Source organism: Podarcis muralis, chromosome 17 (assembly GCF_964188315.1).
Source record: "Podarcis muralis chromosome 17, rPodMur119.hap1.1, whole genome shotgun sequence".
NCBI lineage: Eukaryota > Metazoa > Chordata > Lepidosauria > Squamata > Lacertidae > Podarcis > Podarcis muralis.
Genome location: NC_135671.1, coordinates 10681897 through 10699462, shown reverse-complemented (window position 1 = coordinate 10699462; position 17566 = coordinate 10681897). Strand labels below are relative to the sequence as shown.

Sequence of the window (17566 nt, the reverse complement as noted above, 5' to 3'; positions counted from 1 at the left end):
TTTTTCTGGAGATGTCAGGTGAATTGTGACTCAGCACTTTTCTCTTTGTGGGAGTCTAGGCTGAGTGGCCTTTCCGTGAACTCTGGAGCTCTGAATGCACTATCTGCCTCCATGAAGCATAAGCCTGCTTTTTGGGAAGGGGGGGGGGGTGCCGCTGCAACAATCCCACCATTATCATGTTGCTGCCTCTCAGAAATGGCTAAACAAAACAGAGAGCTGCTGAGTTGGGCTTGTCATTCCTGCTTGTAATATACAGTGGTACCTCTGGTTAAGAACTTAATTCATTCCGGAGGTCTGTTCTTAACCTGAAACTGTTCTTAACCTGAAGCACCACTTTAGCTAATGGGGCCTCTCACTGCCGCCGCGCAATTTCTGTTCTCATCCTGAGGTGAAGTTCTTAACCCAACGTACTACTTCCGGGTTTGCGTTTGTAACCCAAAGCGTTTGTAACCCAAGGTACCACAGTACAGAGGACGCTCAGGTTGCGAACGTGATCCGTGCGGGATGCACACTCGCAACCCGCAGCAGTGCGTCTGCACACATCAGCGCGTCTGCGCATGCACAAAGCACAGTTTAGCACTTCTGCGCATGTGCGACTGCCGAAACCCGGAAGTAACCCGTTCCGGTACTTCCGGGTTTCGGCGGTCCGCAACCTGAAATAACGCAACCTGAAGCGTCTGTAACCCAAGATATGACTGTATATACGATTGATGGGGGGAGTTAAGACTGTCATTCCTCCTGGTTACATACTGGGGCGGGGGTTGTGTTTTAACAGTGTAAAATAGAAGTCTTACTTCAAGTTTTAGATGGGGGTTGGTTTGGTATTTCTCATAGAGGGAAGCAAGCGCGTTCAGAAAGAGCTTCTCCTACCGGAATGGGTTACTTCCAGGTTTCGGCAGTCGCGCGTGCGCAGAAGCATCGAATCGCAACCCACGCGTGCACAGATGCGGAGCTGCGGGTTGCGAACGTGCCTCCTGCACAGATCACATTCGCAACCTGAGCGCCCACTGTACATTCTTTCTGTGGCACCCCTGTGGGGCTCAGGAACCCCATTACGTCACCCTTGCCTGCAGAGCTGGTAGCCTCTCACCCTTTTTCAAACACCCTTCCTTGTGGAGTGTTCCTTCAACCTCCTCTCCTGCCACCCCTGGTCTCTGAACTGCCCCCCCTGCCCCAAAGAGAGGTGCCTCCTCACACTGCCCCCTAAGGGCCTAGGACTTGTCCGTCCATTCCAAACAGCAAGGGCTGGTGGACTGACTGGCTGGGCTCCATTGCCTGCTTGCTTGCCTACTCCTCAGCTCCTGGCAACCAGCACCCCTGGCCAGCCCCAGAGGCACCATTCGCCTGCAGAGCTTGTAGCCAGGGCTGCTGCAACAAACAGCTGTGCAAGCCTTTGGGAGGCAGAGATGCAAGTAGGCATCAGAGGAGGGAGGGAAGGAAAGAGGGACAGAGGACAGTGTTGCCCGCGGCACCCCAGACCATCATTTGAAGCACCCCAGGGTACCACGGCACACTGGTTGAAAACCAATGCACTGCATATTCTGGGGGAAGTCGGGGTAAGGGTTAGGGGAATTTGGACTGTGTTTCCTTTGAGGTTCCTCACTAGAGTCCTGAAGAACACAGCAATATGCAAACTGGCACAGCACGCTCAATCTAATCAGTTTTAAGCCTGACCTCACCAAGGATTGATTCTGATGCAACATTTTGCAGTTCACAGTCCAGGTATGTCCTCGAACTGGATGCACAAGGCCAGTTCACACAGCATTGGGGGACTGATATATGTATCCTGCTTGTTGGCCCCATGTGGCAACTCCTAATCAGAACTTGAAACGTAATGCAATAGAATTCATAAAAGCAAGCCAAGACCTCAAACCCACAACCAACTAAAAACAGCAGCGGGATGGGGCCTTAAATCAGCTAAAAGGCTAGGTGAAGAAGAACTCTGCCCAGTCAAGGTAATTAGCTACAGAATTTAGGTGCCATGACTGAAAAGGCCCTGTCCCACATTCCATATTCCTAGGCCCAAACCATACAACCTTTTGATACCAGCACTTTGAATTGCACCCAGAAACAAGTCCTATACTTGCTGCTCATACAACAGCATCAGTAATGACAGCCACCATAAAAAGATAGCATGCAACTAAGACCTTTAAATTACTGGGGAAGTGGTTCCTTCCTACCTTCTTCAAATTAACTGCTTAATTAAACAATATCCTTTCCTGTAATTATTCTGGAGCAAGAGAATTAGCCCCTAGGAAATTTTCCTTGAGCAACTGAATCCTACGCACATTTACCAGGGACTGAAGTAAGCGCCACTGATACAGTGCGTCTTACTTTTGATTACGCACGTGCATACGATCGCTGTGTAATAAAAAAGAGAAAGAGAGAGAAGGATCCAGAAAGAAAATGAGCACAGATAAGGGAAGGGAAATGTGAGAAAGGAGAATCAGAAGGTGAACAGTGAGATTCATCAGCATCTATAAATTCGTCTCGGAGACATGGAGCAACCCTCTATGTAAAACCCACCCAAAGCTTCGTTGCTCAGGGCCAAGCTAGATGTGACGATAAATATGGTACTTTGGATGCTGTGGCATTTCTATTTTTTTACACCGTTAATAACCCACCCCCACTTAACCTGATGAAAACTGGAACACCCTGCAGCACCTGTTAACAATTAGATTCAGGTTAGTTTATTTGTCACCAGTCATCAGACCATTACAAAGCAAACTTCGATAAACAAAAGGAAATGCCTACCCATGTAAAGTAACGCAGGTTTGTAATAAATACAGTGTACACAAACCAATAGCAATTACGTAAAAAAATAAGCAAATGTAATATCCTGAATCTCCCTGGCATGTAAACATTTTCCAACCAAAATAACAAACAAAACCTCCTGCAATCACAGCACTTTAGTTGATGTTCTTAGCATAGCACCATGCCTTGTTAGGCCTTAATGTCAGTTAAACCAACTGCCTCGATCCTGCAAGTCTTGGCCTTCTAGGCCTTTAGTGGTTGTTTTAAAAATACAGTGGTACCTCGGGTTAAGTACTTAATTCGTTCCGGAGGTCCATTCTTAACCTGAAACTGTTCTTAACCTGAAGCACCACTTTAGCTAATGGGGCCTCCCACTGATGCTGCGCCACCGGAGCATGATTTCTGTTCTCATCCTGAAGCAAAGTTCTTAACCTGAAGCAATATTTCTGGGTTAGCAGAGTCTGTAACCTGAAGCGTATGTAACCTGAGGTACCACTGTAAATAAATGCAATGCTTGTTTATCATGTCTCTGTAAAATACCTGAAGCAACATACAATGCCATCAAGAATGAAGACCACTTAAGGTTATAAACAAAAACGTTTAAAACCAAATATATATTTAAATCAAACTGAAATAAATTTCTTGCCTTGCTTTTCAAATGAATAAAAACACTTCCCCCGCGCCCGCTACCAAAAATGTACAAGAATGACTGGAGGCAGAGCCATAGCTATGGGGTTGGGGGGCTAGACAGGGGGAAGCGTCCAGAGGGGCACCACTGAGGCGCCCAGCCTCCCTCTCTCTGTGTGTGTACGCTAATGCATGTGGAGGGGTGCTAAACTGGGTCTTTAACCCAGGTGAAATAAAGTCTACTTTTGCCCCTGCCTGGAGGTTTTATGAGGGGTAGCATTCTTCACAAGATAGGTGCCATAATCATCCGTTCTAATGAGGATAGGAGCAATAAGGCCTCCAGGAGATCTGCTGGTTTGAAGAGGAGCAAGGAAGTCCCTATGGGTCAGAAATGCAGTAACTGTTACGAAAAAGGAGCAATGCAGCAGCGAGCTGCAGATGGCTGGAAAGCCAAACAGGATGTTGATGTTTGGGACTGTGCCGTAGGAACAAAGGGACAGTCTATTCACTGTACTGAGCACCGGATGTTAGCTCAGAGTGTCATCTGACCTGTACTGGAAGTACAGGGGTGGAGTCTCTCTCTCTCTGCTGTTGGTGTTAAGAGAGTGCAGACATGTTTCTCTGTACTGCTGCAAAAGACAGAAATAAAGGCATGTAAATACATTTCTGTCTGTCTCTTTCCCCTCCCTGGGGATGGCAGGGAGGAGAGGGAAAGAGTGGTGTGTTCTTCTCACGTGGAGGAGGATCGCCGATAGAGGCCTCGCCTGTATCTTGCCGGGAGTCGCAGACGGGGAGGTCAACAAGGAACTCAAGCCGGGTGCCTGGAGAGTGGCCAATTCCTCTGACAAGGCTTGATTCCGACAGTAACAAGCCCCTGAAGAACTAGATGAGCCTCACAGCGGTTCTCAACCTGTGGGTCCCCAGATGTTGTTGGACTACAACTGCCATCATCCCTCAGCTCTGGCCTTGCTAGCTAGGGGTGATGGGAGTTGTAGTTCAACAACATCTGGGGACCCACAGGTTGAGAAAGGCTGCTTGAAGGATTAATCAGATACCATTTACTACTACTACTACTACTACTACTACTACTACTACTACTGCCACCACCACTAATCATCATCATCATCATTCATGGATCGTGCTAAAATCTTACTGGACCCTTCAGGACATTCACTAAAAATAGAGTAACACCCACATGCACTTTGCTGGTACTGTGGAATTAGAAAAGCTTCTCATGGAAACTTCACATAGCGAGAACAAGTTGGCAGTCAGAATACTAGACACGCAAGATATCCACTAAACCACATACAAGTGTAATAAATCGTTGAGTTGACTCATCTTGGCATCTGGTAATTTGCACACACGATAGAGATTCAACACCAAACAGGGAAGGAAAAGCTATCAAAGGCATTATAATCATGACAGCAAGAAAAAACAAAGAAAAAACAAAACAAGAACAAGAACAAATCATTTTAAAGTTCTCCACACATTTATTTGATACTCTTTTCCGGACTGGAAAAGATTTGAATAACTATTAGATGGTTTATAAATAGCAAGCCGCAGCAATGGCTAGACAGCTACATGGAAAATAATGGTTCCGTACACTGTTAAAAAGGGAGAAATGTCTTGTCTTAGTCCATTTGCATCAGAAGAAAAAGCTGGATGCAAAGCAATGACTTCCAGATTTGAAGCACACAGTTAGCCAAAAGAACAGAATAGTTGTATTTCCAACATCCAGAAGAGGGGTACGTTTTTTGTACAAGTAAACAGTGGATGGTGCTTTGCAAAAAGAAAAGATTTGCTTCTTGATGGCTGAAGTCACCAGAAACAGGGAACAAGTATAGTCTCTACCCAGTAGATCCCCAAAATCACATGTTTATAATCTCCCCATCAGACCAGCATTTGGTAGCTATGTGGGTAAGGACAAAATATATTAGACACTTTCTATGAGATAGTAAAACCCTTTCTCCATCTGTAAAGAGTTTAGATCTTCATTTTTTGTTAGTAGTTCACTACTTGTGTTGTTTCGTTGTTGCCAATTCTTTGTTAAAATTTATCTTTTTTCGGAAAACAAATAAATTTTGTAGAAACAGAACGAACAAGGCATGTTTCCTTGTATTCTCTCTTTCCTTACCTAAGTGAGGATTATTTATAATTTGCAGTTACAAGAACCAGGGGCATATGTCTATTATGTATAACAATGGTGTTGCAAAGGTTAATTAACTAATTGGTTAATTTGATGTTTAAAATAACATAGAACAACTCCAAAACTATAAACAGTCCAATAACATTTGATTCTTAAGGTGAGTCACACCAGTGGGAAATAATTTACTCTTAAAGCAGACACAGATGTAATTATTCAGTGCTTAGGTGCTGATTATGATTCCCCCTGCCTCCTAGAGTTCTAAGAACCTTGTTCTAAAAACACAGTCTAAAAGTATTTTTTAAAAAATATTTTTATATTGGTTTTTCCATGTATACATCATCTAACAATATTTCTCTAACAATAAAAGCATTTCTTGAAACTGTTGACACTTAGTGACGCTACTGCCATTCACTCAGCCTTACAATGACACCTTGTGCTTGAGAGTAGCTAAGTCGGTAGAGCATTCGAGCCCCATATTGGGCAAAATATCCTAGATTACTCTCCTGGTCCCTTCCAACTCTACAATTCTATGATTCCACTTCCCCATGCCTGCTTTCTTTCACCATTACAGTTAGACAAATCCACAGGTCTAGATGGTAAGGGTGTGCTTTTGCTGAAACTTCAGATATGTAATTAATCTCCCGTGGCTAGAAAGGACTGCCATTCTGAATGGAAGTCCCAATGGTTCAGCACATAGTGTTACAAAAATATTGTGTCTGAGCAGCATCAAGAACAGGAATAGGCAAACTTGGCCCTCCAGATGTTTTGGGACTACAACTCCCATCATCCCTAGCTAACAGGACCAGTGGTCAGGGATGATGGGAGTTGTAGTCCCAAAACATCTGGAGGGCCGAGTTTGCCTATGCCTGATCAAGAAGAACAAGCCAGGCCAATGTGGCTGCCATTTGACCTTTAAAAACAACAGCAAGCAAAACGTACCTGCTCCAAATGCAAAGAAGAAACTCTTGTCCGGATACTCCTCCAGTAGATCTTTAACTCTCTTGCCCATCCTCTCATTCCGCTTGTAGATGAGCTCCTGGCGGAAGTAGTTGTCAATCTCCTGAGCCGTGATGCGTTCGTGAGGTGGCAGAGTGGAATTGATGAAATTTGGGACCTGTGTGAGAAAGGGAGAAGTACAAATTAAAAGGGAAAGGGAATACAAATAAAACTCGAATAGTAGAGCCCAGCTAGATGTTACAGGAGCATAAGGCTGTGGCTAACCTGTGCCTCTCCAGATATTTATAAGCAAGGAAATTACATGATGTAATGTCATCACCTTCAACCTTTCCTCGTACCTGTTCTGGTTTACTGGTCACCACTGTGGGCACTGAATATAATTATAGAATGGATGTGGGTCAGAAACATCTACCTAGTCCCTTAAACATGACAAGACTTCCCTGAAGAGCATGATCCATTGCAAAGGGTGCCAAGACACATAAGGCTCTAACAGCTCTTTCTTCCGAAAAAAAGGAAGAAACACAGAACAGCAGCTCCCTGAACAAGACATTCCACATGGCACATCCAGCATAGGTTGTGTAGGTTTTGGGAGGTTAGAATTAGCACACTGCCAGTTGTCTAAGTGAGCCACAGACATAGCATGGGTTGTCCCCTCTCATCTGCTCTATAGCTTAAAAAAGTAAAGTTAAAGGACCCCTGACAGTTAAGTCCAATCGTGAACGACTCTGGGGTTGCGGCGCTCATCTCGCTTTACTGGCTGAGGGAGCCGACGTTTGTCTGCAGACAGTTTTTCCGGGTCATGTGGCCAGCATGACCAAGCCGCTTCTGGCGAACCAGAGCAGCGCACGGAAATGCCGTTTACCTTCCCGCCACAGCGGTACCTATTTATCTACTTGCACTTTGGGGCATGCTTTCAAACTGCTAGGTTTCAGGAGCTGGGACCGAGCAACGGGAGCTCACCCCATCGCGGGGATTCGAACCGCCAACCTTCCGATCAGCAAGCCCTAGTCTCAGTGGTTTAGACCACAGCGCCTTATAATGCTGCAATGGTAGGTGCTTCTAACAAACAGTTGCTTCTGTATTGCAAGACGGTCTACATATAATAATATACCACTGTACTCCCATACCCAATAACTAACAGGCAAATCAACCAACCCTTGCATTTTTTCATAGGTCGCAAGGTGTGCTCCTTGTAAGGGTTGGTGGATTTTCCCTAAGCAAAGACGGCCAGGATAAAAACAGCATTAAAGAAAGAAAGAAAATGCACAGGATGCAAGGCTCTGGCACAAGAAAGAAGCGGACCTAAAAGGTGAGGTTTACACACTGTTTGCTGCCACTGTAGAGCTCCCTCTTTGCAATTCATACAGAAGGAAGTAAGACTTGCATTGGCTGTGTGCTTTCATCCAGCCACATTCAGCATTTGCCTGCTGTTGCCAGCTCTTCCCAGGGCTAGGTGGCTCTAAAATGCAAGACTGGAAATTATCTATACGAAGACACGTGGCAGAAGGCGTTTAAACTGTACTGCATCGCTTATCAGCACATTGGGACTTTCCATTAGCAACCAGAGACAGCCAGTCAAGGCATAAATCAAACTGCCTTTGACCTATCCATCGCTTTGCCAGCACCCAACTACTCATTTCTGAATATTATCTTTATTACACTGTGGCTGCTATGACTGATTCCACAGAAGCAAGCAGAACATAACAAAATACATAGAGAAAACTTTGGATTTTATTAATTGGGGAGGTTTTAATTGGGCAGATTCAAATTTGCTAGTCCGCTGCCATTTGCAATGAAATAAAACACTTTAAAATTAAAAAATTAACAGAACTTGGGGGGAAAGCTATATTGTCAAATCTGGCTCCTGTGCAATCAAGAGTAGTAGAGAAAATACAAGAGAAATTCTGGGTGACAAGACTAAGTCCATTTGATGCTCAGACTAGCAAAAAAAGTGCAACAGGGGATTTATTTTTTTTAATAGGGGGTCATGTACTATCAGCTGATGCAGTCTTGTCTATTGGTCCAAGAATGCTTCTTTGAATGCTGTGGTTTTTATTCGTTTGACCTGAGCTGGGCTAAACTCCTGCCATCTACCTCTACAATGCCCCACAGGGGCAAAACCGCTGACAAACACCAAGATATCTAACCATGCCACCAGCTGGCATGTTGAATCATCATCAGCTAATCAAAGGCTCTCAGCTATTTATAGGGCATTCGTGCCTTTCAAAACAAAATAAAACCATTTTAAAACAAAGCCAGAAAGAGACAGTCAAAAAAAACATAGTCCACTTCACTCTTGGAAGCCAAGGGAACAGACTTTTTACATGTCTCCAAAGAGAGACGGAAAGAGGCACATAACTGAACCACTTGGGAGGAAAGCATTCCACTGCTCTCAAGCCACAATCAAATAAAAGGTTCTGAACAATCTCAGTTCTCAAAAAGATGGCACTTGGAGCAGAGGTTCAGGGACTGAGAGAGCATATGGGAGGGGAAGGCATTCCTCAGGATATTCAAGACACAGAGGGCTTCAATAGGACAAAATTAGAACCTTGGATTGGTCCTGGAATCATACTGGTATAACTAGTGCTAATATCAAAACACATGGAATGTTCATCTCGAGCCATGCCTGTTTGATGGGTAGTAGTTTTTGTAATAGATGGATCTATTAGACCAGGGGCCAGCAAACTTTTTCAGCTGGGGGCCGGTCCACTGTCCCTCAGACCTTGTGGGGGGCCGAACTATATTTTTTGGGGGGGAAATGAACAAATTCCTATGCCCCACAAATAACCCAGAGATGCATTTTAAATAAAAGGACACATTCTACTCATGTAAAAACACGCTGATTCTCAAACCGTCCACGGGCTGAATTTAGAAGGCAACTGGGCCAGTTCTGGCCCCTAGTTTGCCTACCCATGTATTAGACCACTTTCAAAGGGAGCCCCACACTGAGCACGAGAGTAGTTTATGATCTTGACATGACCGAAGCATGAATGACAGTGTACTGGTCTCCATCTTCTTGCAATGGTTTCAGCTAGCAAGAATGTGGAAGCCAACACACACACACACACACACACACACACACACACACAACATTTTGGAACTTATATCTGTCTCCTAACTTCACCTTACCCTTCCAAATGGTTTTTTGATACAGGTGGATCAAAGAAGAACCAGTATTAACCCCAAGTACCAAACTGACCAAAGGTGTTAATTTTATTTTCATACAAAAAACATTCAGTGCCCTCATTATTATCACCATCCCTCCATCTTGTCTGCTTAACATATCAGAGGCAACCTTATCATGAAACAGCAGTAAAGACACTGGTAGAAGGAGAATTGTGGACTGCAATGCAGACAGATAAAAAATCCACACTACTTAAAATTGCAAAAAAGAAAAGAAAAAAGTATTCCTTATAAATACTCTTATTTGTTGGGAATACAGGCTAGATAGCAGGAGAGGCTGGTCAACAGTTATGTGTGAAGCATGAGGGGACGGGGGCAAGACTCACTTGAGAAGTGTCATGATTGAAGATGATGGAGTTGAGGTCCCCACAGTTGTAATGCTTGATAAGGTCCTCTGTTGTATAAGGGATCTGCAGGCTGCCTGCTCGGAGATTCTCTTGCTGCAAAAGAGTCTGATTCAAAGCAAAGATCACCTAGGCAAGGGGGAAAGGAGGAAAAGGCAGAGTTCCCCATAAGTCCTTAAATGCATTAGCTAAGAAATATATATATATATATATATAAAAGGATAAAAAACTTAGCTAAACCCTGCGTGTATCTTTAACCACCCAAACCTCCAATTAACAGAAAGATCATTTTTATCAACATGTGAAGTACTATGGCTTAACACCAATAAATCTCCTAATGACCTAACAATTAGAATGCATGAGCCATTTAATGGTATGTTACAAGACTGACTAGCTTTTTTGGAAGAAGATGTATATGGGATGTAATCCACTGGGAGCAGTCAAGTACTGTACAACATTCCTTGTTTTCCTATAATGGATGTTGGGTCATGCCAGTCGAAAACTTCCTGTTTCCTCCTGGGCTGGAACATCCTTCCTTTTGCTTGTGACTAGCAGTGGGCGTGACCTTACCTGTCCAGGTAATAAAAGGACAAGGAATGCTGCCACACTCTCTCTTTTTCCATCTTCCTTTCGCCATGTGAACTGCAGTGACTGCTAGCTTGCAGTCACTGCGATTATTCCCCCATACATATGGGGTAGAGCCACATGTATATATTTGTAATTAAGTCTGCCTTCAGGGATCCAACTGTGAACTGATGTAAGTAAACTTTTGTTGACTTTAAATAAGATTGCCGTGTCTTTATTCTTTTTAAGAGGGATAAAAGAGAACTTACCAGGAACATGCAATTCAATACTGAATTGTATGATAGTGAGAGGCTTACACAAGCCTGCAACCAGCTATCTGCTGTGTGTTAAAGGGGGAATGTAAACTCTGCTAAGTCAAGGAACTTGCTAATGCAAGTTAGGAAGGATATTAATAATATATCCTCTCCTGCCTCCCTGAACATTCCCACAATGTGCACTGTATACTTCTTATGGCCACACTATGTGTTGCTTGCAGTTGTGGGGAGATTTCCCTAGGGGGTTTTTTCTTTGAAAGTTTTTTGTTTTGTTTTCTTTTATTTGCTTTTTTTGAAAGGCTACAGTCTTGAGTATTATTATTATTATTACTTGAATTTATATACTGCCCTATACCCTGGGGTCGCAGGGCGGTTCACAGAGCAGAGCCCTATAGAAAAATAAGGGATATTTAATTCTCTCCTCCCCCCCCCACTAGAAACTGTTCTTCTCCCCTCCACAGCTGCCTCTCTTACGTAACAGAGGAAAGATATTGGGACCTGTATATAGAGATCGGTGTGTCTTCCTGTGTAGGGAGGGGGAAGAGGGATATAAGGGTAACTTGTAAGCAAAACCAAGACAAGAATGTAGATGTCCAAAAAGGGGGGGGGGTTAAGCAGACCGTCCCCTTTCACCATTTCTCTGCTCATGATTGCAACCTGCCTTTTTGCTTAACATGAAAAATTACATTAATGAGAGGGGGGGTTGCTGATTAGCTGTTCACCTCAAGTTTGATTATCAGTACAAGTTTATTGCATGAGAAGTTGAAGAAGCGGTTTTAATTTGGTAGCAGCTGCGCTAGGGACAGTATTACATCAGCATACTGATTTTGACTTTTCTGTTACTAATACGTTGAATAGTTTCCCACAGAGAATACAATGTTCAGAACGCACCAGGAAATCCACTAATCAATTTGTTAATATTTTTATCTTACACCTATAAGCTTCCATGGTTCTCCATTTTTCTGTTGCATTGTGCAGTTCTCATTCCACACTGGGGCTTGCTTAAAACTAGGTATATCCTTTCTAAAACGGCAATTCCGGGAGCAAGTTCCATTGAACATACCAGCATTTATGTCCAAAGGTTGTACTGAACAAACCTTTACTCAGAGGAGACCCACTGAAATTAATGCACCTAAGTTAGCCATGGCCATTCATTTCAGTGGGTCTACTCTTGAGTAAAGGGACGCGGGTGGCGCTGTGGGTAAAAGCCTCAGCGCCTAGGGCTTGCCGATCGAAAGGTCGGCGGTTCGAATCCCCGCGGCGGGGTGCGCTCCCGTTGCTCGGTCCCAGCGCCTGCCAACCTAGCAGTTCGAAAGCATCCCTGGGTGCAAGTAGATAAATAGGGACCGCTTACTGGCGGGAAGGTAAACGGCGTTTCCGTGTGCTGCACTGGCTCGCCAGATGCAGCTTTGTCACGCTGGCCACGTGACCTGGAAGTGTCTCCGGACAGCGCTGGCCCCTGGCCTCTTAAGTGAGATGGGCGCACAACCCCAGAGTCTGTCAAGACTGGCCCGTACGGGCAGGGGTACCTTTACCTTTACTTACTCTTGAGTAAAACATAGCTGAATATCACCCTGAGTAACCACACATAGGATTCTGCTGCGAATAGAAGCAGAATCCCATGTAGATGAAGTCATAGTTCACTGTATGTGTGTGCGTGTACCATTGCAACCCGATAGCACCTACATGGGGTACAATATGGCTTATCAAAAGCAATGAATAAGGTTGCAGTTAAAGAACTGATATTCTTTTACATTCTGTAAACAGTGGTCCCTTTATGGCAGATGGATCACACAAAGCTAATAGCTGTTATAAATGGAAGGCCTTTATGCAGAAGCAAAACCTAAAAGCTTCCCAGTATAGTTTGTTCTAGCAAACGTTATCATGTCGGGCGATTGCGATACCAGGTGCAGCGTCAAACAGTGTGCCCTTTGTGAAGAGTTTATCTTTGGTACACAGTTAAGTGACCTACAGTCAAAGGCTTTCATAACAAGGGAAAATTCCAGAGCCTGTGAATTCTAAAAGGTGTTGTTGTTTTTTCCTTTGTCAAAAGGTTTTGACCAATGGAAAGGGGAGACGGAACGAATAAAATGCAAACTTAATCGAGAAGTGGGTCCCAAAAATTAACGCAGTGTAAAAGTCAAAATCCTTAAGTTTCCTTTTTCATGATTAGCTTCAAAAAGAAAATTCCAATAAGGAAAGCGACAACTTAGCATTTCTATAGTGCTTTGAGAGTCCATTTCATACACATTACTTTAAGAAGCTTTATATCAACCCCTTAAATAGATTAGCATTATCCTTATATTGCAGATGAGGCTGGGGGATAACATTTTGCCTAAGGCTACCTAGTGAGGCAAAAATGTGAACTGGTACTATCCTGAAGGAGCGTCTCCACCCCCATTGTTCTACCCGGACACTGAGGTCCAGCACCGAGGGCCTTCTGGCGGTTCCCTCACTGCGAGAAGCCAACTTACAGGGAACTAGGCAGAGGGCCTTCTCGGTAGTGGCGCCCGCCCTGTGGAACGCCCTCCCACCGGATGTCAAAGAGAACAACAACTACCAGACATCTGAAGGCATCCCTGTTTTGGGAAGCTTTTAATGTTTGATGCATTACGGTATTTTAATATTTTGTTGGAAGCCGTCCAGAGTGGCTGGGGAAGCCCAGCCAGATGGGCGGGGTATAAATAATAAATTATTATTATTATTATTATTATTATTATTATTATTATTATTATTATTATCCTGGTTCATAGGACAGTCAAACAAGGCCGCTACACTATTCTACCTCTAAACAACTTAATTATAGCAGATAGATAGATTAGATAGATGGTAGATGATAGATAGATAGATAGATAGATAGATGATAGATAGATGATACATAGATAAGGGATGAGGTTAGGGATGAGGAATTCAAGAGACGCAATCTCTTCCAGCTGATCCTCCACTGGCCATATGACACCCAAGGAGTGGCCAAGGCAAAAGTGGGTGTGGCCAAAGTGGGTGTGGCAACCTCCACCCCTCCCCCAATCAACAAACAGTACACATCTCCCCACATGCACACACAAAACATGTGCCACATCTGTATAATATTCCCTTCCACAGCTGTACTCCCCCCCAAAAAATAAACATTCTTTCACTCTGACCTACTTTCACAGGATACACCACCCTGAGCTCTTCACAGAAAGAACAGGATTCTAAAAGGAAACGATCCTGCTCCGCAGTAGTTTGTGAACCATGTAAGACTGACCTTTGCAAGAAGCTGGCTCTGTTTAAAATGAATTTAACTAACTCTTTAGAAATTACCAGCAGAGTGGAGCAGGTCCACAAGTCTGCTGTCCCAAAAATGTTTGAATAAAGAACTTTGCAGGTTTTAATTTTGACTAAACATGCAGCATGAAATAAGTTAGCGTGTAGAAGTTAAGAACATATACTAGACTGACGTACCACACCGACTTCAGCTCCAGGATCAAACCAGACTTGGTGTTGCTACATCTGAGATCAGAATTCCAGCAGGTTTTTTTATACAATACAATAAAATAAAGTTTTAAAAGTGCAATGGGCACATGTGTGTATAACTGGAGAAAGTGCATGGCATTGGAGAAATGATATCAACTCCCCTCCTCTCAGCAGTTTCCCCCGTTAAAATGCTTCCTCTGTGTATAGGTAAAAAGGTAAAGGACCCCTGGACGGTTAAGTCCAGTCAAAGTTGACTATGGGGTTGTGGCACTCATCTTGCTTTCAGGCCGAGGGAGCAGGCGTTTGTCCACAGACAGGTTTCCAGGTCATGTGGCCATCATGACTAAACCGCTTCTGGTGCAGCGGAACACCGTGACAAGGAAACACCATTTACCTTCCCGCCAGAGCGGTACCTATTTATCTACTTGCGCTGGCATGCTTTCAAACTGCTAGGTTGGCAGAAGCTGGGACAGAGCAACGGGAGCTTACTCCATCACAGGGATTCGAACCACCAACCTTCCGATTGGCAAGCCCAGGAGGCTCAGTGGTTTAGACCACAGCGCCACCATATAGGTACCAGATACACTGCTTACATTTTGCCCAATGGGCAACTGGCAGCTCTGAGGTGCATTTATTTAGGGAAATGGCACACGAGGATGAGTTAAGCTTCCTGTCCTAGCACCTTGCTCCCAATATGAATCAGGAGTGTTGACATGTATTTAAATCCATAAAATGTAAAAATAAATAATGTATATTTTTAACTCCTTGTTTACGTATACAGCTGTGCACCTCAGATATTATTTTCTCCACCCCATGCCTATCCAAATAGTTTTCCTCATCTCCTTGCCTCCTTCCACACCTATCTTCTAAACCACTTTGCCTACCTGAATTGTAAACATTTCATGGCTTAGGCCTGGTTTGTACTTGCCTCTCTCACACACACCTCCTTCCCCTACCACAAAGTGCCCTTGTGTCCCACACGAAGCCACAGCCACACTTCCCCAGTGTCCCTCACTTAACATTACATTACATTACATTACACTACACTCCCTCCCTATATTTAACTTTCTCTCACGGCAGGTCCGCACTGAGCCTGGGCATGGCAAACACTGGCCACAAAAATGCCTACTTAACAAAAATTACAAACCTGTCACACAACTCATGGGTAAGAGCTGGTAAGAGCGCATACTAGATGTTCCCTTTGACCTAACACAACAATTTCCAAAAAAAGATGTAGTGCAAACAGAGTAAGTTTTTCCTCAAAAGCAGCCCAGAAAATCTGTGGATGAAAAATGCACCGTGCCACTCAACTTCCCCATCATACATTTTATAAAGTTCCCAATAAGCCATATAATATCCTTTCTATTCCAAATTCCTCATGGACCACCCTCGAACCTACCTCCCCTACACTGCCAAATTAGAAAATAGTTCAAAAGACCGATTTCATACTATAAGATACAGAACCTGGTCTCCCTGCCCCATCCACATTTTTCATTATAATGTCGGTATTTGATTCAGTGGACACACCCTTAAAGCAAGGTGACAACTTGGGTCCTTTAACAGAATCATTCTTGCAGCTGTATAATACTCTATTTGGGGTAAGCAGAAAGTCTCAAGTCTTTCAGAGAAGTACTTGGGGTGAAACTGGTTATAATGTCCTGGGACGGCGGGAAATACAACAGAATTTACAAACATTATATGCCATGCATGCCATTTCATGCTTGAGCCTCCTACAAAGAATCCAGTGTACTAATTATAGCCCCAGATGAAAAGTGGCCATCGACACATGTCCTGCATAAGCAATTCTGCAACAGTAAAGCAGATTTTCGATATTGGGAAATCTGTTCCCAATAGATGTTCTGCATATAGGTAGCTCTGCTACTCACTAACAGAAAAGTGAAGGAAAGTTAGGCAAGGAAGTAGTCAGCTGGAAAGTGTGAACTGACTAACCAGAATATATACTACACTTTTACAACAACAACAAAACCCCACACAACTGTTGTTATTGTTATCCCCCGAATAAACTGCACAGAATACAGATTCCTTTCCCCCCACCCTTTGCTCCCTTACACTGTGATGCATTTGTTATTCCAAAACCTTCCTGGGACTGGCTTGCAGGAAGCCAAGCCAAGTTTGTTGCCTTTTCAAAAATATTTCTCACCCCCCCACACCACCCACAACCCGAACAAGGATGCACCATCCCTACTAAAACGCATTCACACCAACATCAAAGCATCTTCTGAAAGGATGCACTGGGAGAACAAAAGTAACAACTTTATTTGAAACCTTCCCCCACAAACACACACACACCCCAACTCCCTATTTCCACCACAATCTCTCCCTCCTCCCTGTCCCCAATTTTTGGTAGTGTGGAAAAAATTGATGAAGCTTTGTAGTCAACATAGTGCTCCAGGCTTCATTCTCCTGGCTGAGATTTCTTCAGCTGTCAGGCCAGGGGTGGGGAGACACTCGTCCCTTTTGCCAGCATTGTTGGAGCAGCCTGCTAGGCCAAGGGGGTGGGGTATGAGAGGGTTAGAGCCGGCAGATGCCTTTTTTGTCAAAGACAAAAGACCCCCAGCCATCCTCTCCACTTTTCATCACTTTCATCCAGGCCGGATCAAAGCACTGCTCTGCATATGAAAGGGGCCCGGCATTATGCGCCTCAAATTAGCCTATCGCCACCCCGCTAGCCTCTGAGGCCTTTCAACAAAAGCTCCCACATCTGTTCCATCCGATCCGTTTGCCTCATCTTCTCTCTCACTCAGAGTGTGTTGTGCGTGTTTGTTTCTTCCCCACCATCCCTTTGGAAAGCAATTCAGCTCCCTGAATTATAGTTCAGGGAGAGAAGGTCTTCCTCTCCTCTCGGCTGTTTTTTAATAGTCTCTAGGGATCCTTTCGACCTGCCATACTCACTCGAGCCACTCACGCTGTGGGTACTCTGGCACAATGGATCCGTTTCTGCACTCGCCTTTCTTCACCTGGCGCAGGAGACCCGGGCGCCGAATGTTGCAAGCGAAGGCCGCTAGCCCTGAATCAAAGCGATCCTCGAATCAAAGGCAGGGTGGCTATGAAAGTCAATAATCCTCTTTTGTCATGGTAATGGTTCGTGCCAAGCACTGAGAAGAAAAGCGGGACTCTCTGCTTAGATGCTGTGCACTTCCTTAGATGTGCTACGCCGGCCGCTCAGCTGCTTTTGAAGCCCTGCTCAAAGCCTATAACCTGAACTTTCCTCAGACCTGGCGAAGACCCACCCAGGGCAC

At 44.3% G+C, this 17566-nt stretch overlaps 1 protein-coding gene across 2 annotated transcripts in view; it reads right to left on the bottom strand.

Annotated features, from left to right (window-relative positions):
* Positions 1-17566, bottom strand: part of TRABD2A (TraB domain containing 2A) — a 69357-nt gene that overhangs the window by 15225 nt on the left and 36566 nt on the right. The window contains exons 3-4 of one of the 2 annotated variants that reach the window (XM_028712096.2): positions 9994-10140; positions 6467-6641 (exon numbers count right to left, since the gene is read on the bottom strand). In XM_028712096.2, the coding sequence (XP_028567929.1) occupies positions 6467-6641; positions 9994-10140 (322 nt within the window). The remainder of the gene's footprint in view (positions 1-6466; positions 6642-9993; positions 10141-17566) is intronic. The other variant, XM_028712097.2, reaches the window with a different exon arrangement.